Source organism: Xenopus laevis, chromosome 6L, assembly GCF_017654675.1.
Source record: "Xenopus laevis strain J_2021 chromosome 6L, Xenopus_laevis_v10.1, whole genome shotgun sequence".
Lineage (NCBI taxonomy): Eukaryota > Metazoa > Chordata > Amphibia > Anura > Pipidae > Xenopus > Xenopus laevis.
In genome coordinates this window covers 90,597,929-90,620,081 of record NC_054381.1, presented here as the reverse complement: position 1 = coordinate 90,620,081, position 22,153 = coordinate 90,597,929, and the positions used below count along the sequence as shown (strand labels likewise).

Below are 22,153 nucleotides of genomic sequence, written 5' to 3'. Positions count from 1 at the left end.
ACTTGCTGGAATTGTATATGGTAGAGTGAATTATTTGCAGGATAAACAGTGTCATTTAGAAGTAAAAACGACATCATAAAAATCATGACAGAATCCCTTAACTAAAAAAATTAATTTGTTATGTGATATTTAAAGCATAACTTATACCATTATTAGTACAATGTAAAAGCATAATTAGTTATAGCTGTAAAAAACATTATACATATAGCATTTACTTACTGGAAGGAAGTTGAAGGTCTTTTCTCCAAACAGCCGATTGGCCAGATTTAAGGCATATGTAGAAACATCTTTCTTGTTAATTTCAGCATTTAGGGTTTGAAAGTTTGAATGGAGGTCCTTCACAGCATCAAAATGCAGAGTCTAAAATCAAAAAGGGTATTAATGCATTGCAAAAGTATATAGACACTTGAATAAGTCATAATTCTACTGACACCTACACATGAAAAACTGAAATATTCTGTTTGCATGAGTAATCACCACAAATTAAACACCCCGCAGAAAGTGAAATCAATACCCTGACTCCCAAGGAATGTTGGTCTCCCAAACAGCAATGAACCACTGGTCAGCAGCACATTGCTGACTGTGGGTGGGGGGCTCCTTATATCTACCTGTTCAGAAAGGGAAGTACTTTAAGATGTTTAAATTAAATATATTAAAAAAAACATATTATAGATATTTTATATAATATAAAATATACTAAATAATATATATGTTGTTTTATCTGCAGGATTCTTTCATGTAAGGTGGCTTTACATCTACCAGGGGAATGGCTTAATTCGTTTCATAAATGTTATATAGTTTGGCTCAATCACCACAAACTGCAGCACTTAATATCCCCCAATAGTAAGTTACCCACCCACTTAGATTGTATGCTTTACTTCACAGGCATACCCTCCCTTTTTCCTTTAAAACTTAGCACATAATGGTGTTGGCCCTTGTTTGTTCTATTAATGTAGTGTTCTGTTGTCCAGTGCTGTGTACTAGCTAGTAGCGCTATATAAAAAAATATATACTTTCAAATACAGTATACAAATTACTAAATGCAGAAAAACAGTGTGATGCTACCACCATTACACATCACTGAATGTATGTCAGTACTCCAAACAGGGTTGGACTGGAGCAATGGGGGCCCACCGGGACTGGCACATGAAGGGCCCTCCAGGCAGTCACTAGGGGCCCCCTCCCGGCTCCCCTGCGAGCGGCTGCTGAACACCAGTGCACCTCGTGCCTGCGCAAATGCCGTTACACTGTGCAGGAGCTGCAACACCAAGCGCCTGTGCCAGGTCTGGACTGGGAGTCAAAATAGGCCCTGGCATTCCAAAATAGTCCTCCACCAGCCCACTAAATAGTGACTGTCTATGGGACCTTATAGCAGCTCCTCTGGCATTTGCCAGAAACCACTTATTGCCAGTCTGGACCTGGTCTGCGCAGAGAAATGTGCAGGTGGGTTTTTTTAGGGGCGCCTGATTGGGGGAGCAGGTCTGGGCCGGCGGGGACCCATGAGGGCCGTGGCCAGTCCGACACTGAACCATGAACCATATGTGGGCAAATTTGGACTTAGCCAAAAAGAGTAAGAGTTACCAGTGTCCAAGTGACTCATTTTAAGACATTACTTGTGTTTGGAAAATCCTTTTGTGGTGAGATGACACCAAGATCCATGGGTGGGCAGTGATTTTCACCACACACATTATTTTGAACTTTTGCCAAAAACTGAACCCACATGCAGTGGCTCTGGGTGAAGGCACTTTAGAAAGCTGCTTCCCCTGCTCTCCAGCTAATGGTAGGAGAGTGGCTGGGGAGGGGGAATTTCTTCTTCTTCAACCAGTTATAGAGAAAGCAGACCCCCTCAGTCCAAGCCCCATGCAACTGTGGGGTTTGCTTGCTCTACAATTATACCAGTGTGTGGTGGTAGCCTTAGTTGCTGTTCTTCACTTGAGAAATTCTTTTATTGCTGGGCCATTCTATTTTGCAATGCACACTCCTATATTCTTCAGACAACGCCTACTCCTGCAACTGTAGAATTAAGGGTCAGTGGGCCTTATAAACCAAGGGTACATGTGACAAATTAACTTTAGCAAAGAGGATATAAGCATAACAAATTTGTATTGCAGCTGATAAGTGCATAAGAGTAAATGACACCAGTGTTGTTATCTCTTAATTTTACTGCCTCTTCTATCTCATCAAGCCCTGTGCATATATAATTTTTGGTTCTTTCTGTGTCTAAAGTTCACACAATGCATGAATCACTTTATGACTCTGACAGTCTATTTGTGCCTGTTTAATTGCACAGCATAAAACAGTGACTACAGAGAAACCTTTCACAATGTGAAAGATTTATATATCTGATAGAGATCAGTTGACCATTGTTATAAACAGGGGGCGTAACTACAGAGGAAGCAGATCTGGCAGCTGCAGGGGGACCCTAGAGAAATAGGAGCCCCACCATGCCCTTATTCATATAATATTTCAATAAATATTGGTAAACCAGGTCAACCTCTAGACATTTTGGGAGCCCGAAAAAGAAATTGCTGTGGGGCCCAGTAATATCTAGTTATGGTCCAGTCCAAAAGCTAAAATTTAGTGATACGTGAACCTGTACTCTTTGGCTTCACCAAAAATTTGAGAAACAAAAGCCAAAAAATTTGTAAAAATTTTTTGTCGCACATCATTTTTAGCAAACTACATTAGAGTCTGGGCGTTTTTTCGTGGCACCTTGTTTCTGCTTTGGGCTACCAATAAAAATTGAGAAGGCAAAATCACATGACTTTTTCACTCAGTATACTACTACACACATGCCCTACATTGTTAGAGGACTTCCTATCCACTGTGCTAAAACTGATTTTTCAATAGAAAAAAAGGCTCCCATGTTGCCAATTTCCTAAAAACATATCTGTGATTTTTGACATTACCTCTGGTCGATATCTACTAATACACTTAGTAACTATGTTGCTGTTTAAGCAAAAAGTACCATCTATAGTTTATATACATTACAAACACAGGCACAACTAATAATAAATCTGACCACCAACAGATAATATCTGGGTGCTTTGTATCTCACATTAACCCTTTAAGTGCCACAGAACGTAGAATCTACGTTCTGAGGCAAAGTAACTTGAAATGCCACAGAACGTAGATTCTACGTTCTGCAGCATTTCCCCCAGGCCAGGAAGCGATGCGCACAAAAAACCGGCGCATCGCTTCTAACACGCACAGATCCCCCTAGGCAACGAGCAGAGGCGGTTCACTTACCGGATCGCTTCCTCGATCGTCCCAGGCAGCCAATGGGAGCAGTGGAGACCACGAGGAGCACACTGATGACGTCTCCACTGCTCCCCCTATAAATAACTCCCCCCAACTGTCACACCTTCCCTCCTGCTGCGCACTTATGGTTGCTGGAGTTCCCCCTGCTGCCTGTCTGAGCTTTGATCGCTGGATTGGTCGCCTGGATTGCCTGGATTCAACATTGTGAGCTGAACTGCACCTCTCTACACCCTTTACTTTACATATTCTCTCTAAAAAAAAAAAATCTTTTTTTTTTCTTTTTTTTTCTTCTGTCTTTGGCCTTAGCACACTTACAGGCAACTTTGCCAAGCTCACACTCCCACACTCACACACTCACACACACACACTCACACACACACACTCACACACACACACTCACACTTACACACTTACTTTCTTACTTTTTATCTCTACTTATTTTTTACTTTGCTTTCTTTAGTCATTTGTCTTTATTTGTTGCTCAAACTTTATTTCTGCTCTGATTTGATTGCGTTTTACTGTTTTTTGGCCATTTTCATCATTGGTTTGTGATTTTATTGCACTTTTATTGCGCTATTACTTGTTTTGTTCTCATCCGTTTCTGTTTGCAGTGACGCTGGTGGATCTAGATTTCTGACCACCGATTTCACTCCAATAACTTCATTTTATTGCTTTTAGTGATTTTATTACGTTTATTCTTTATATTTTTCTTTACTGCTGGTTTAGTTTTCTAGAAAAGTTTTCCCCTACCCAAATAACTGTTCACTGTATTGCTTTTGGTGGTTTTATTACGTTTACCCTTTGCATTGTTCTTTGCTGCTAGTTTAGTTCCCCAAAAAACTTTCCATTTGCAGTGACGCTGGTGGATCTATAGTTCTGACCACCAATTTCACTCCAATAACAGTTTTTTTATTGCTTTAGCTGTTTTTACTGCTTGCTTAGTTCCCCCGAAAAAGTTCCCTTTGTAGGTCACTAGAGAATCTAGGACCCTTGACCGCTGATTTTAGTGTATTCGCTGTTCTTTTATTGCTTTGAGTAGTGTTGCATTTTAGTGATTTTTTCAGGAGTTTTCTTTGCACTGTTTATTGCACACTTTATTGCTTGTTTAGTGCCCCAAAAGATAGTTCCCTTTGCTGTGACACCATTTAGTGGTCTTATTCTGTTTTCTGATTTTAGGTGATTGTTCCAGAAAGTCAGGGATTACGTGGATTGTAAACTGTGCCATATCTTTATTCCATAGCATTCCATAAGGTTCATTTGTTCAAGCTCAAGGTTTTTTCCTTCTGCTTGTTTGTATTGGTCATATCTTGCTGCCTTGCTTTTTTTTCTTCTTCTGGTTGTTTCTGTTAGCAGGGGTTAACTGTTGGTCATATCTTGCTGCCTTGCTTTTTTTTTTCTTCTGGTTGTTTATATTAGCAGGGGTTAACTGTTGGTCATATCTTGCTGCCTTGCTTTTTTTTCTTCTTCTGGTTGTTTCTGTTAGCAGGGGTTAACTGTTGGTCATATCTTGCAGCCTTGCTTTTTTTTTTTCTTCTGGTTGTTTATATTAGCAGGGGTTAACTGTTGGTCATATCTTGCTGCCTTGCTTTTTTTTTTTCTTCTGGTTGTTTCTGTTAGCAGGGGTTAACTTTTGGTCATATCTTGCAGCCTTGCTTTTTTTTTTCTTCTGGTTGTTTATATTAGCAGGGGTCTCAGTCATCTTGCTGTCTTGCTTTTTTTTTTTTTTTTATTCTGGTTGTTTCTGTTAGCAGGGGTTAACTGTTGGTCATATCTTGCAGCCTTGCTTTTTTTTTTCTTCTGGTTGTTTATATTAGCAGGGGTCTCAGTCATCTTGCTGGCTTGCTTTTTTTTTTTTTTTCTTGTGGTTGATTGTATTAGCTTTTTTTTTATTTGTTTGACTTGCCTATTGATTCTTAGCTTTGTAGTTGTCTGTAAATTTCTGGCACAATGGCCAAACGGTTTTATACCGCTGAGGAAGCGGCTAGGTATTGCGAGGACTCCAGCTCAGAGGAATTTAGCAATTCCGATTCTGAGTATGTCCCATCTGATGACTCTAGTGAGGAATCAGAGATTGGTGATAGCAGCACTATTAGCGCAGAGGCTAGTAGTGGCGGCACGCTTACTGCTGAAGAAGCAGAGGAAGAGGCAGAGGCAGAGGCTGGTGGCAGTGTGCCAGATGCACCCATGGAGGTTGAAGAGGGTGAGGGTAGTGATGATGCAGCAGTTGGAGCGCCTATGTGGGGGCCTCCCTGTAATTATGCCCCCGAAATTCCCCCATTCACTGCAGTCGCGGGCGTCAAGGTGGACACCACTAACTTTCAAATTATAGATTTCTTCAATCTTTTTATCACAGAGGCCATCCTACAGGACATGGTCCAGTACACAAATTTATACGCTGAGCAGTATCTTGCCAGCCACCCTTTACCAGGGTATTCAAGAGCCCAGGCGTGGTATCCCACTACTGTAAATGAAATCAAAAGATTCCTGGCGCTCACATTGGCAATGGGACTCGTAGAACGCAATACCTTAGCTTCATACTGGGATACCACTACAGTCCTTTCCATCCCTCTTTTTTCAGCCGTTATGCCAAGAAACCGCTACCAAATTTTACTGCGGTTTCTTCATTTTAGCAACAATGCAGCGGCTGTTCCCCCTAATGAGCCCGGTCACGACAGGCTTTACAAATTGAGGCCCCTTATAGATAGCCTGTCTCAGCGCTTCGCAGAGGTCTACACCCCCTCCCAAAATATATGTGTGGACGAGTCCCTTTTGCTCTTCAAAGGGCGCCTAAGATTCCGCCAATACATCCCTAGTAAGCGTTCTCGCTATGGGATGAAATTTTACAAACTCTGCGAAAGCAGCACGGGCTATACTAATTCTTTCATGTTCTATGAGGGAAAGGACACTAATTTGGACCCCCCCGGTTGTCCCCTTGATTTGACTGCCAGTGGTAAAATTGTCTGGGAGCTCATATCTCCACTGTTGGGCCGAGGTTACCACTTATACGTGGATAACTTCTACACTAGCGTCCCCTTATTTAGAACGCTTTACTGGTTGGACACCCCAGCCTGTGGCACCGTTAGGCAAAACCGCAAAGGACTGCCTAAGGAACTGGTGCAAAAGAAATTAAAACGTGGAGAAGTTTATGCTCTTAGAAGTGATGAGCTCCTGGCACTAAAATTTGCAGACACAAAAAATGTTTGTATGCTTACTACTATCCACAATGAGAGTGTAGTTGTCCAACACAGACGTGGCAGGCCCGCAAAATCAAAGCCACTCTGTTGTAAAGAATATAGTAAGCATATGGGTGGCGTTGATAAAACAGACCAAATTCAAACTTACTATGACGCCACCAGAAAAACCAGGGCCTGGTACAAAAAAGCAGCAATTTACATGATTCAAATGGCCCTTTATAATTCCTATGTCGTTTACAAGGCGGCAGTACCAGGCCCAAAATTGTCTTTATACAATTATCTGCTGCAACTGCTCCCTGCCCTTTTGTTTGGTGATGTACAGGAGGTTCCAGAAATGCCTGGCAATGACAATGTTGCCCGAATGGTGGGTAAGCATTTCATTGCACAAATTCCACCAACTCCTAATAAAAGATATGCCCAGAGAACTTGTAAGGTTTGCCGTTCCAGGGGTGTTCGAAAAGATGTGCGATATTTTTGTCCCAAGTGTCCTAGCAAGCCTGCTTTGTGTTTCCAACCCTGTTTTGAGGTGTACCACACTGTGGTACACTACGAGAGGCCATGAGTTGTGTTGGTAGGTTAGGGTTCTCTGGGTTTGTTGGTGGTAAAAGGATGTAGTAAACTTGGCATGCTCTGTTTTTATGCACATGCTGGCAAAGTGATGCTTTTTATTTCGTGTTTTTTTGAAGTTGTGATTGTGCAGTGGTTTTTCAGGTTCAAGCCCCTTTTGAGATATAACATTTCACACGCTAGGTGTCTATGCACACGCTAGCAATAACTGGTTAGGTGTGCTGGCAAAACGATGTGCTTTTTCTTTTGTATTTTGTGCAGTGGTTTTTCAGGTTCAAGACTCGGCAGACAGACGGCACTTCTGGAATAGGTTTATTGGGGTTGCTGCTGTAAAAACCTAACGTGTTTCGGGAGTAGATCCCTTAGTCATAGGTCCTATGACTAAGGGATCTACTCCCGAAACGCGTTAGGTTTTTACAGCAGCAACCCCAATAAACCTATTCCAGAAGTGCCGCCTGTCTGTCGAGTTTTGTAGCGTCCACAGTGGGGACACTGTTTGACTGAGCACCTGGATATAGGCAAGAGCGATGAACAGTAGCGGTCCTTCTTTGTTCTTTATTTTCAGGTTCAAGCCCCTTATTGAGATCTAACATTTTACGCTCTAGGTTTTTATGCACACGCTAGCGATAACTGGTTAGGTGTGCTGGCAGAATGATGCGCTTTTTTGTGTTTTGTGCAGTGGTTTTTTGGATTCAAGCCCCCCATCGAGTTCTAACATTTCACGCTCTAGGTTTTTATGCATGAACTAGCAATAACTGGTTATATGTGCTGGCAAAATGATGTGCATTTCTTTTGTTTTGTGCAGTGGTTTTTCAGATTCAAGCCCCCCTTGAGATTTAACATTTTGGCAGGTACCTACTTGGCTTATAACTAGGTTATAGATATTGGTAATCTATAGATATTGATAAAAAAAGTTTGACGATGCAAAAGTTGGCATTTTTTTTTCTGTATAGTAGTGATCTTGGTAGTGATTTATGGTGTAGAATTTGGCACAGGGTGAGCAATTTTTTTGTGCAGTGTAGCAGTAAAAACAATTGTATGTAGGTTTGTTCTTAGTCTATGCATTCAGTTTTTGTGTTGAGCTATGGTGCTTTAGGCCAGTTGTAGTTTTATGGATAGCATTTGTATTGCGCTGGTGCAATAGCAAACTGAGGTGCTGGTTGGTCGAGAGGGCGCACGATAGAACTTGTGGTGTGTGATGAATACATGGGATGATGTGCATCTCTAATGCTGATGCCACAAGTTTTTTTTTTTACTGGCACCTCAAAAGCTCCTCTATCAGCGCATTTATCTATAGTTTTGTCTGTATTTCTGGGCAACATTTGCATTTGTTTTTGTAGATTTAGGCATCTCTGGATTTGTGGGTAGCATGTCTTCAGTTTTCGGTTTTTGAGCACAGGGTGGCGGAACACTATGGTCTTCCATTTAGAATTGTTTATAGTGTAGGCATTCAGAATCTTTTTCCCGAAAAGTTGTGGTTGGAACAATCCATTTTTTTTGTACTTGTAGCGCACATTGAATATTTATGCAGTAATTAGGTTGGACAAGTTGCAGTGGCTCTGTGAATAGGAATAGTACTTTGATCACGTGCCATGTCTGCCACCAGTAGGGCACCAGCTTTTTTACAAACTTCTGGTGTGCACTTCTTAGGACACTTGCATAATTTATGGGTCAAATGTACTATGGATTCTTGCAAAAATTAAGTTTTGTCCAAACGATCTCCACCTGTGTAGCTCACTTTCCTACTCAGGCCACACCAGCCAGGCCAAACTTTTACTCATGCAAAAAATGTAGGATAGGAAGGAGCATTACAATCCGCAGACTTGGCTGCAAAATACCTTTATTGTCACAGCATGTTTCGGATCATCATGGATCCTTTTTCAAGTGAGGATCCATGATGATCCGAAACATGTTGTGACAATAAAGGTATTTTGCAGCCAAGTCTGCGGATTGTAATGCTCCTTCCTATCCTACATTTTTTGCATGAGTACTATGGATTCTGTTGGTAAATATATTTGCAAATGTGGTACAGATTTTGTCATTGGTGAAGTGTACGAAGAAGCACAACAGGACAGATGAAGTCGTTGCACAACAGGACAGATGAAACTCAGACGCTCCACTAAATCGAAAAGGGTGAGTGAAATATATTTTTGGGGTAGTGGGGCCCAGATGCAGATCCATCAGAGTAGTCCCAAAATTATTGGGTATAAATCTAACTTTGTAAATTGTCTTTTCCTTTATTTCAGACCAAAGCACTGAGTTCTACAAAGGATTGTGGCCACAATTATCCACGTAGTAAAGCAGGAATGGCATCTCTGAATAGTTGAAGGTGTTTATTTTCAAGATATCTATAGTTTGTGGGGGTTATTTTATTGGTTAGGGACAGTTTAGGATAAAATATGGATGCATTCACATAACTTCACAGCCCGAATATTATGCATTGTGCCTGTGTTGGGGTGTTGGGTGGCTGCGTCTCTATGTGTATCCATACATATGGGGTATCGTTTTATTCAGGGGAACTTGCAGATTGCCATTGAGCAGGTTTTTGTTAGTTGTCATGGAAACTTAGGGAGAAATCGAACTTTGTAACTCTCTTTTCCTTTATTTCAGACCAAATCGCTGTCTTCTACAAAGAACTGCGGCCACAATTCTCTGTGTAGAAAAGAAAGAATGGCATCTTTGAAAAGCTGAAGAAGTGTACTTTTAGGAAATAGATGGCTTGTGGGGGTTATTTCACAGGTAAGGGGCAGTTTAGAATGAAAAGAGTTGAGAACTGCACATAAATTCACAGCCCCAATTTTATGCATTGTGCCTGTTTTGAGGTGTTCGGTGGCTGCGTCTCTATGTGTATCCATACGTATGGAGTATCGTTCTATTCAGGGGAACTTGCAGATTGTCATTGAGCAGGTTTTTTTTAGTTGCCATGGAAACTTAGGGAGAAATCGAACTTTTTAACTCTCTTATCCTTTATTTCAGACCAAATCGCTGACTTCTACGAACGACTGCAGACACAATCCTCCATGTAGAAAAGCAAGAATGGCATCTTTGAATAGGTGAAGAAGTGTACTTTTCGGACATATATGGTTTGTGGGGGTTATTTCACAGTTTGGGGGGTGTTTAGACTGAAAAACTGCAAGTAGTACACATAGAGAGCAGCCCCCAGATTTTCAACTGCAATTGCCCTTATGCGTTGCTCCTGTTTTGGGGTGTTTGGGGGCTACGTCTCTATGTTTATCCATACATATGGGGTATTGTTCTATTCAGGGGAACTTGCAGATTGTCATTGAGCAGGTTTTTTTTAGTTGCCATGGAAACTTAGGGAGAAATCGAACTTTGTAACTCTTTTTTCCTTTATTTCAGACCAAACTGCTGACTTCTACGAACGACTGCGGACCCAATCCTCCATGTAGAAAAGCAAGAATGGCATCTTTGAATAGGTGAAGAAGTGTACTTTTCGGACATATATGGTTTGCAGGGGTTATTTTACAGTTTGGGGGGTGTTTAGACTGAAAAACTACAAGTAGTACACATAGAGCGCAGCCCCCAGATTTTCAACTGCAATTGGCCTTATGCGTTGCTCCTGTTTTGGGGTGTTTGGGGGCTGCGTCTCTATGTTTATCCATACATATGGGGTATTGTTCTATTCAGGAGAACTTGCAGATTGTCATTGAGCAGGTTTTTTTTAGTTGCCATGGAAACTTAGGGAGAAATTGAACTTTGTAACTCTTTTTTCCTTTATTTCAGACCAAATCGCTGACTTCTACGAACGACTGCGGACCCAATCCTCCATGTAGAAAAGCAAGACTGGCATCTTTGAATAGGTGAAGAAGTGTACTTTTCGGACATATATGGTTTGTAGGGGTTATTTTACAGTTTGGGGGGTGTTTAGACTGAAAAACTACAAGTAGTACACATAGAGCGCAGCCCCCAGATTTTCAACTGCAATTGGCCTTATGCGTTGCTCCTGTTTTGGGGTGTTTGGGGGCTGCGTCTCTATGTTTATCCATACATATGGGGTATTGTTCTATTCAGGAGAACTTGCAGATTGTCATTGAGCAGGTTTTTTTTAGTTGCCATGGAAACTTAGGGAGAAATTGAACTTTGTAACTCTTTTTTCCTTTATTTCAGACCAAATCGCTGACTTCTACGAACGACTGCGGACCCAATCCTCCATGTAGAAAAGCAAGACTGGCATCTTTGAATAGGTGAAGAAGTGTACTTTTCAGACATATATGGTTTGTAGGGGTTATTTTACAGTTTGGGGGGTGTTTAGACTGAAAAACTACAAGTAGTACACATAGAGCGCTGCCCCCAGATTTTCAACTGCAATTGCCCTTATGCGTTGCTCCTGTTTTGGGGTGTTTGGGTGCTGCGTCTCTATGTTTATCCATACATATGGGGTATTGTTCTATTCAGGAGAACTTGCAGATTGTCATTGAGCAGGTTTTTTTTAGTTGCCATGGAAACTTAGGGAGAAATCGAACTTTGTAACTCTTTTTTCCTTTATTTCAGACCAAATCGCTGACTTCTACGAACGACTGCGGACCCAATCCTCCATGTAGAAAAGCAAGAATGGCATCTTTGAATAGGTGAAGAAGTGTACTTTTCGGACATATATGGTTTGTAGGGGTTATTTTACAGTTTGGGGGGTGTTTAGACTGAAAAACTACAAGTAGTGCACATAGAGAGCAGCCCCCAGATTTTCAACTGCAATTGGCCTTATGCGTTGCTCCGGTTTTGGGGTGTTTGGGGGCTGCGTCTCTATGTTTATCCATACATATGGGGTATTGTTCTATTCAGGAGAACTTGCAGATTGTCATTGAGCAGGTTTTTTTTAGTTGCCATGGAAACTTAGGGAGAAATCGAACTTTGTAATTCTTTTTTCCTTTATTTCAGACCATATCGCTGACTTCTACGAACGACTGCGGACCCAATCCTCCATGTAGAAAAGCAAGAATGGCATCTTTGAATAGGTGAAGAAGTGTACTTTTCGGACATATATGGTTTGCAGGGGTTATTTTACAGTTTGGGGGGTGTTTAGACTGAAAAACTACAAGTAGTACACATAGAGCGCAGCCCCCAGATTTTCAACTGCAATTGCCCTTATGCGTTGCTCCTGTTTTGGGGTGTTTGGCGGCTGCGTCTCTATGTTTAACCAAACATATGGGGTATTGTTCTATTCAGGAGAACTTGCAGATTGTCATTGAGCAGGTTTTTTTTAGTTGCCATGGAAACTTAGGGAGAAATTGAACTTTGTAACTCTTTTTTCCTTTATTTCAGACCAAATCGCTGACTTCTATGAACGACTGCGGACCCAATCCTCCATGTAGAAAAGCAAGAATGGCATCTTTGAATAGGTGAAGAAGTGTACTTTTTGGACATATATGGTTTGTAGGGGTTATTTTACAGTTTGGGGGGTGTTTAGACTGAAAAACTACAAGTAGTACACATAGAGCGCAGCCCCCAGATTTTCAACTGCAATTACCTTTATGTGTTGCTCCTGTTTTAGGGTGTTTGGGGGCTGCGTCTCTATGTTTATCCATACATATGGGGTATTGTTCTATTCAGGAGAACTTGCAGATTGTCATTGAGCAGGTTTTTTTTAGTTGCCATGGAAATTTAGGGAGAAATTGAACTTTGTAACTCTTTTTTCCTTTATTTCAGACCAAATCGCTGACTTCTACGAACGACTGCGGACACAATCCTCCATGTAGAAAAGCAAGAATGGCATCTTTGAATAGGTGAAGAAGTGTACTTTTCGGACATATATGGTTTGTAGGGGTTATTTTACAGTTTGGGGGGTGTTTAGACTGAAAAACTAAAAGTAGTACACATAGAGCGCAGCCCCCAGATTTTCAACTGCAATTACCCTTATGCGTTGCTCCTGTTTTAGGGTGTTTGGGGGCTGCCTCTCTATGTTTATCCATACATATGGGGTATCGTTCTATTCAGGAGAACTTGCAGATTGTCATTGAGCAGGTTTTTTTTAGTTGCCATGGAAACTTAGGGAGAAATTGAACTTTGTAACTCTTTTTTCCTTTATTTCAGACCAAATCGCTGACTTCTACGAACGACTGCGGACACAATCCTCCATGTAGAAAAGCAAGAATGGCATCTTTGAATAGGTGAAGAAGTGTACTTTTCGGACATATATGGTTTGTAGGGGTTATTTTACAGCTTGGGGGGTGTTTAGACTGAAAAACTAAAAGTAGTACACATAGAGCGCAGCCCCCAGATTTTCAACTGCAATTACCCTTATGCGTTGCTCCTGTTTTAGGGTGTTTGGGGGCTGCGTCTCTATGTTTATCCATACATATGGGGTATCGTTCTATTCAGGGGAACCTGCAGATTGTTATTGAGCAGGTTTTTGTTAGTTGCCATGGAAACTTAGGGAGAAATCTAACTTTGGAACTCTTTTTTCATTTATTTCAGACCAAATCGCTGACTTCTCCGAATGACTGCGCCCACAATTTTCCGTGTAGAAAAGCAACAATCGCATCTTTGAATAGCTGAAGAAGTGCACTTTTCGGACATATATGGTTTGTGGGGGTTATTTCACAGTTTGGGGGTGTTTAGACTGAAGAACTGCAAGTAGTACACATAGAGCGCAGCCCCCAGATTTTCAACTGCAATTGCCCTTATGCGTTGCTCCTGTTTTGGGGTATTTGGGGGCTGCGTCTCTATGTGTATCCATACATATGGGGTATCGTTTTATTCAAGAGAAGTTTGTCTTTCAAATTGTCTGTAGTTATAGCATTTAGAACGGTGTTATTTTGTCAGATTTACATTTGTTCCTGCGTCTTAGTTTGCATTTTAGAAAAAAACTAAAAATGCAACAAAAAAGCTCTAAATATCATGATGCACTGGTAAAATGTGTTTGAATTTTGAGTGAAAACTACACCACCCCTAGAAACCTGAAGGTCTGTAGTTTTTAAAAATACCAAACATGAAGGGATAAGTTAGATTTACATATAAGTTATGCAGCATTAACTGTCACGTGTGCTTATCTACTTTGTTCTGGTGTAAAATTATACAAACTGCTGTTTTAGTTTGGGGGTTACTCCTGGACAAAGAAAGTGGGTTACTGATACATATTTGGTATCGTTGGACTTGGCAGGATCTGGGCTTTTAGAAACAGAAAAAAAATTCATGTAAAATTAACTTTTCTGTGGAAAAAAAACTCAAGATATACACAATTTTTTAACAAATTTTTTTTTTTTTTACATATTTCACCCAAAATATACATTAAATCTCCTGAAAAGTCACAAAATTCCACTTGCATGTCGAAGCCCAATTTGTAACGAAAAAAACAATATATAATTTTCCTAGTTTCGTGGAGGTTTTCCTACAATTAAACCTTGTTAATCTGAACAAGTACAAAATGCTTAAAAACGGCTGGCATTTCGCGTAACCAAAATGTGAAATTCTGCTGGCACTTAAAGGGTTAAAATGAATAAACCATATATTTATGTTTTTGTCCTTACAAAGACAGAAGGACGGCTTAGATCGTTTGCGTTTGTCACGCGTTATTTTTATTTATTTTTTTGGTCGCTCAGCGCAATACGAGCTGCATGATGCAGTTTTGTGGATATTTTTGCCATCCGAAAAACAAACACGTTTTTTGTGAATCTGTACGTGGCAACATTTTTTGCTCATCACTACTACAGTTAATAATAATTCCCAGTTTCGTCAATGCTGAAGATGAGGCCTTTGAAAGCATTGATTTGTCATTTGGACATTGATTATGTCCTGATTTAGACTGCTGAAGTGTGTATAAGTGACCATGCATTAAAATGGTTACACAGTTGTTTACAGTATGGGCATGGGATGTCCGTCACTGTGATATGATTGTTGTCCTTGGAAGTCTCACAGTGATTTGCAAAGCTTTGTATCAAAACGAACCCCATTTACTATTGCCATGTCAGCACTGGGTCAAAAAGGGCACAAAGTAGCACCCGTTAAAAACACCACGCATCTAAGGGTAGGCGCGATCTGACGTCAAATCGCATGTGACAGAAATAAGGTTAGTAATGGAAATGTCGGATGAAGTCGCAGCGTTGATCCGACACGACTGTCAGATGCAGCGTTCAGCGTCTGCATCCCACAGTCGTGTTGAGTCGGATCAACGCTACAACACCATCTGACAATGCATTCACTTAACTTATTTCCGTCGTATGCGATTTGACGCCGGCGTTTTGTTGCAGCGTGTCGGATCGCGCCGAAAACGTCCATATAGTCCTACCCATACACAGCATCTGCACCTAATTGCATTCAACAATACTTGTCCTGTGCTGTGAGCCGGTTTTCAAAGTTGCACCTTCTGCAAGATGCAGAGTTCCATACACTCAGGTGCAAAGAAGCCCAGCTTTGTGTGTTGCACCTTTAGCTGTCCAGATTGTGCTACATAAATCACATGTAAGTGAGAAGCTGGTAACTACCAATGTTTTACCCATGTGATGCCCCTTACATTACCTTGTACCCCACAATTGGTATCGTATTGTATACTTATCTTTGACTTTAGTTAAACTTTAAGAGAGCAATCTGACTTACCTTGGACATTTGCTCTGCAGTTTTACCTTTCGTCCCCAAAAACACCATAGCCAATGCAGTTGATAAACTTATAGGGGAGAAGAAGAGATTTCCAGTTGAATTGTTTTCATTTATCTTCTTGAACAGATCAAAACAGAAGTGGGTGCAGGCTGAGCTTAAATTCTCCATTTCTGTCCTTGAAAAGTAAAAAAGAAAGACTTTTATTTTCACAGAAATCTAGTTCCCGTGGACGTTTTTCTCCAGATATTCAGCATATATACTAACCACTGTTAAAATGAAGAATTGAGTCCCAACACCGTATATAAGTAGTGTACAAGGATCTTTATACAAATCATGGAAATCTGAGGTGACCAATAATACCATTTTAATGTACAGTACAAGATTGTAAATTAGCAGTTCACATCTGTTTATATTTACCTTGTAGTTTTAAAATGTACTTACTGTGCTTATTTTTAAAATGTACTTCAACGCTGGAGAGGATTTATTGTGAAATGTTAGCTGACCGTAGGGTTATGATTGCATTAGCAAATGTTTCTATCGCCTTAACTGTGAGAGTCTTGAAAAATGGGGTGTGGCAGTGAGTCAGTGAATGTTAGCGGAAGTGTCAGTTCTCTACTGCTCTCAGTTATTTATTGATCAAAGTAAAAAGCACTTTCACAGTTAAAGTCTACTGGGCTCCTTAGAAAAAACTGTTTTGTGGTAGCCTGGATTACACAAATCTACTGACATCCCCTCTGTGCCTACCATCAGCCAATCTGTTAGTTGAGTTTTACACTTTGGAAAGCATAGTCCATACATCCATGTTTTTCTACCTGCAACACAAGCCCACAATGTGACAAGCACAAATTAAATTATACCCCATTCTAGCCAAAAAGAGTGCTGTATTGGGGCACACTGTATGGTAGGAATAAAAGTAAACTTGCTGACTATTCTTACCCCATATGTAATAAAAGGCACTTAGTTTGCCCAGGAGCAGTAACCCACAGTAACCAATAGGATCTTTGCTTTTGAACAGGTGACCAGTAAATTCTATCTTCTGATTGGTTGCTATGGGTTACTGCTCCTGGGCAAACTTAGTACCTTTTATTAAATAGCCCCCTAGAGGCTTCAAAGAGTAGTATTCACCTATATACACACCAGCACAAAAACTAGGACTATTATGAAGATCTAATGGATCATTATTTTGTTTTTTACCTGTACTTTCTTCCACTTTCTTCACATGTAAAGAAGATTTTTAAGAAGATTAGAACTTAGAGGAGAAGGAAAGGAAAGTTGGTAACCACTTGGGGTGTCAGGTAAGTAAATATAATCACTTGGGGTGCCTAACATTTGGCACCCCCCAAGTGGGATATGACTTTCCTCCTCCTTCATTTCTTTAAACTAACCATTTTTTTCCCAGCTTGTATGTGTCATTCCTTCAGATACAGAAGAGTTTATGTTACACAATGATAATTTGAAAAATGTAAAATATCTGCTTCATCTTGTGGAAATAAGGGACATTCTAAATGTAATCATCTAAACATTCTGTAGCATTTCTAAAATACCCAAGTGACTTTCCTTGGTATAGTTTCCCTCAATCTATCTTCATGCAGGATAAATGTGTGAAAACAAGTATGAGGATATTTGCACAATTTGAGTGTTTTACCTGTGGCAATTCTCAGCCTCCACAATGGCAAGGTATAATTTTACTTTTGTATCATATGTTGACAACAATTTGTGGGAACCATTTATTTTTTTTTTGACGTTCCAGTGTTTTGATCTATAGTTCTTCCCAATTTGCAGTACTGGGTGTTTAGGGGTTAAATTATTATAGCACAGCTGACTCTGATAGGCGCTGCAATAAGAAGTGAAGCATCAGATGAGTTGTTATGCAGGCAAGTAATGTTGTCTAACAGGGTTGGTTAAAAGAGGTCACATGGGGTTCATTGGCAGGGTATAAATTTTCAGCCTGTGGGACGAGGGGCTCATATGATGGGGACTGGTCTTGAAAAAATAAAGTTTTTGTAGCAGCTTGGAGGTTTTTTTGTGTTATATTATATAATTACAAATTAAGATGATCCAGTTCAGGTTTTAAGGCAGAGCCAAGTGAGTTAAAAAAGGTGGCTGGAGGATTTGTTATTCTGGCTGGCTGGGTTAACATTTACAGTTATTAAAATGTAAGAGTCAGTATATAGATACATATAGATAATAAACATGCTACAGCTATCATCCACCTAACTCTGGTCTCTGTGTGATTTATTGGTATCTATTACCTCATCCAGCTTACTGGTCCCATATATTGGTTTTACATGTAAAGCCAGTTTACTGCCATATTGCAGAGTTTTACTGCCTTTATTTTGGCAGTAACCTGTATATATTTTGGCCTTCTACATATTGCTCCCTACAAGTTTTTTGCAGTGCAGATAATGAATAAAACATCAGTATGACACATCATGAAGAGATGGTATCCTCACTTGAAAAGTCTGACATCTATGAAATACTGTACATAGAAGATGCAGATATTAGCAATGAGTTAGCGATGGGGAATTGAAAGTGATTATACTCTTTATGTGTACCTCTTCCATAGCAAAGAATTAAACAGTGCAGGTATGATTAAAGCATGTGGCATAATTATAACGTGGCCTAAAAGTATTTTTTTTTTATTTCTACCTACCATATGACTAAACCCAGTTGGACTATTTCAGTGAGTTACTATATAACCAGTACACCCAGAGTAGATTCAGTAAGAGTCAGTTTACTTGCTCTTGATAAGTTTTACTCTCACTCTCTTTAACATTCATGCAGGCTCCGCTACCAATATAATCTTACCCCTGTATTAATCTTCTCAGTGGCTTGTAGCAGGGTTCCAGATGAATGCCTAAGAGGGGTGGGCTGGGGCCAACTGAAGCTGTTACAGGCTCATGAAAATTGTTGGAAGCAGTGAGGAGAGGGAAGGGCTTGAGAGCTGAGTCACAGCAGTAAAACAGCAAAGATAAACAGAATAGAAACAAATCATTGGGTGTGTCTGTGATTTGGTCAGGAAAGGCGCTTAATCCTGAACAAGTCAGTTCATATTAAAACAAATACTCATTTCTCCAAACCTTACAGGTATTTGCATTATATGAGTTTCTTTATTACTCATTATTTATAGTTCTGCACTCACTTGTTACCAGTGTCACATTGTTTCTTTCCCACACAGCCGTACAGATTTCCTCCCTTTCTAAAAGCAAACAGGAATATTAGGGAGTGAAAATAAAAGGAGAGGTGGATTAGAATACAACTCTATTTAAAAAAGGTTTAGTAATCTGAAACTTAACATTTTGCATAACAAAACTAATATATGGTTTCTATTGAATGTCATCTGTCCATTGCTGTTAACTTTCAGTGAGCTTCTTGTCTATGTATACCATTAAAACAAGATAGTAGTAGTCAGATCCCCTCCCAAAATGCCTTGTACACTTTGTAATTAACAGACCTGTAAAGAAGGTAACTGAAGCTCTCCATTGCTGCATTGTTTCAGTAGTCAGGACCAGCAGTAAAATAAAGACAGATGCTGCTGCAATAGCAATGAAGGGTTTGTTTCTCCTTTAAGGTTTTGAGGGGGTTATATTAAACTAGATATTAGGGAAGAACCTGTTTGATGGGATACTCAGCAGGACTCATAGTTGATACCACTGCTTATTTGCAACTATAAGACCTGGGCACTGTCTACATGGATATGTATGCTAATATCTGCCCTGGATACCCCTGAAACTGTTAACTGACTGAACTGTGGTTCTGGGAGTGTAAAATGGGTGTAGCTCATAAATGTTGAGTCTCCTAATTGATTCTCTGGTGGCTCAATTGTTGGGAGGTTCTTCATGTTAGTTTGTTATCATGTATATAGAATACATATATAAGTGTAAAGGCCTAAATATCAGGGCTCACTGGTAGAAATATGGGGCCTGGATGTACATACCCAAACCCCTGCTGCAATTCCAATGATACTTTTAAGGCTACCGACACACCAGGCTGTTTCTTCAACTGCATATAAATACAAGTGAAGAAACTGCAGAAACCCTGGACCAGCCACCACCTCAAAGCTAGTGGTAGCCCTATGGGGTGCCGTTTGTCCCAAATACATTCTGTATACAAAACTATCCCTAATACACAGAATGAATGTCTCTCATGTTATATAAGTATTTGTGACCATACACAGAGAAAAAAAATATACAAAAGACTTATTTCTATTAAAGAATGAAAACAAAATCTGGTTAGTGCACAAAAGCATGTCATTATATCACAAACTCCATTCTGTACAGTTTAACAAGCAATCTGTCTCACAAATGTATAACCTCCATGTAACGGACACACTTATGTGCAAAGTTACTTACAGAATGAATTATGTAAAAACAAAGTTGGACATAATATATAATAGTGTAACTAACTAGTGCTTGTCAAACTTTGTAAAATGAACATGGTAATTACAGGGTGTGGCCACAAAAATGGGTGTGGTCAAAAAAATTTGCCGTGCTACATGACAAAAAAATTTTTGTCCCTTTTTACTTCCAAAATGTTGGCAAGTATGACCACGCATTCTGTATAGTATGATGTGAAGGTTATATGAGCAGCCACTCCTGAGTACTGTGTGTAAACAAAAGGAGGTCATTTAGGCAGGGGCAATTTTAGGGGATCATAATCTATTTATATAGAAGCAACAAGCTGCACAATGCTTTATATTTATTTATAACAAAAGACTCTAATGATGCCATCCCTTACCTGCCCAGTGCTTAACCCTTTCACATCAGAGTGGGTCGAGGGGGGCACAACACTAGAGCAGAGAGCACAACTGTGCCCATGTCACATGCATGTCCAGGGCCGCCAGCAGGGGGGACAAGTGTTCCGGGCCTGAAGGGGGGCCCAGAAGTGCTGCATTTTTCAAAGAGCCGGGTCCCCTTTACGAGCGCCCAAGCCATGGGGCCATTTCGCATATTACAGAATGCGGAAGTGCCGAAAAGACGAAGCTGAAGTCCTGAAGCGGCGAAAAGACCCAAATTCACGAAAGGAGGTGAAGTTGAAGTCCTGAAGCCTTTTGTTTACACACAGTACTCAGGAGTGGCTGCTCATATAACCAACACATCATACTAAACACACTTTAAAAGGGGGTCATTTATCAACACTGGGCACATTTGCCCATGGGCAGTAACCCATGGCAACCAATCAGATTGCTGCATTCATTGTTCTACTTGCAGCTGGCTTTTAAAAGCTAATCGCTGATTGGTTGCTATAGGTAACTGCCCATGGGCAAATTTGCCCAGTGTTGATAAATGAGCCCCAATGTGTGCACATGATCAGTCCCAAGTCTATGGCTAAAGCTATTATGGAGTAGTTGAACTATAGCTAAGCACATTATTAAGAGACTACTACAAGCTAATTGGTGCAAGGTTACAGCTAGGAGGAGACATTGGAGTCTAACTATCATATACAAAACTTATAACTGACTCTGAGAGTCAGGCAAAGCAGCCAGACAAGCACAGTAACTTCTGGTACATTTAATACAACATCACAGGTGGGTGTGGCCTGTCCCATAATTACTCTCAGTTTAGACAGGAAGAGGAACAGGAGTGAGTCATAAAATAATGGCAAAACAGCAGGAATGCCCTTAACCAAAATGGCCACACAAGCAGGTTACTACAATAAGAATAGCCATATCACCTAAAATGATCATATTTATATAAGTTTTGCATTATATATTATATATTGCAGCATTATATTTCTCAGCCATTTGTAAAAACTTCCATTTATGAACCTGTAGTGTTTAACAGCAGCACTTTTAGGAAAGGTTTGTTCATGTTTATTACTATGCAGCACAGGGGACATTAGAGGGCGCCCTCTATAGCAGGCCAGATACTTTGCCTTAGCCATGAGGAGCAGAGCTGGCCACTTCTCATCTTGTTTGTATATGGCAATAAGCTTTGTTCTTATTGGTTCAGGAATGTGACTGAGAGTGTTGCTTCACAGAATGGTTATTTTATCTGTTTTGTGAAACAAAACTGTCATTTTGTGGAAAGAATGAATCCTGTACTATAAAATCTTGCTTTCTGTCACAGATATCTATTTTGTCAGTCAAATCTAGCTTGACAAGCACTAGTTAGTTACACTATTATATATTATGTCTATGTTTTTTTTACATAATTCATTCTGTAAGTAACTTTGCACATAAGTGTGTCCGTTACATGGAGGTTATACATTTGTGCGACAGATTGCTTGTTAAATGTACAGAATGGAGTTTGTGATATAATGACATCCTTTTGTGCACTAACCAGGTTTTGTTTTCATTCTTTAATATAAATAAGTCTTTTGTATATTTTTTTCTCTGTGTATGGTCACAAATACTTATATAACATGAGAGACATTCATTCTGTGTATTAGGTATAGTTTTGTATACAGAATGTATTTGGGACAAACGGCACCCCATATAGCCCCAGGGTTCCTACAGTGGTCTGTATCAATTTATGCAGTGAACTTGATTTGGGTGCAGAAATAATTTTGACCCCGAGCACCGGAAATGACAACTATCAAACGCTGAAGATTTTCATTGCAATTGTGCCCAATATGTGAAG

General features: G+C 40.1%; 1 protein-coding gene and 2 long non-coding RNA genes across 5 annotated transcripts in view; 2 read left to right on the top strand and 1 right to left on the bottom strand.

Annotated features, from left to right (window-relative positions):
- serpinb1.L (serpin family B member 1 L homeolog) overlaps window positions 1-19,186 on the bottom strand; it is a 28,633-nt gene extending 9,447 nt beyond the window's left edge. The window contains exons 1-4 of one of the 3 annotated variants that reach the window (XM_018266688.2): window positions 19,027-19,186; window positions 18,715-18,771; window positions 15,573-15,747; window positions 220-360 (exon numbers count right to left, since the gene is read on the bottom strand). In XM_018266688.2, the coding sequence (XP_018122177.1) occupies window positions 220-360; window positions 15,573-15,747; window positions 18,715-18,771; window positions 19,027-19,055 (402 nt within the window). In that variant the 5' untranslated portion in view covers window positions 19,056-19,186. 3 annotated transcript variants of the gene reach the window in all.
- LOC121394685 lies at window positions 9,010-9,672 on the top strand. Its single transcript, XR_005961930.1, has 3 exons — window positions 9,010-9,155; window positions 9,269-9,351; window positions 9,633-9,672. It is a non-coding gene; the product is annotated as an uncharacterized LOC121394685 (long non-coding RNA).
- On the top strand, window positions 10,030-13,561 carry LOC108716747. Its single transcript, XR_005961931.1, has 2 exons — window positions 10,030-10,075; window positions 13,455-13,561. It is a non-coding gene; the product is annotated as an uncharacterized LOC108716747 (long non-coding RNA).
- Window positions 19,187-22,153: the final 2,967 nt, after the last annotated feature.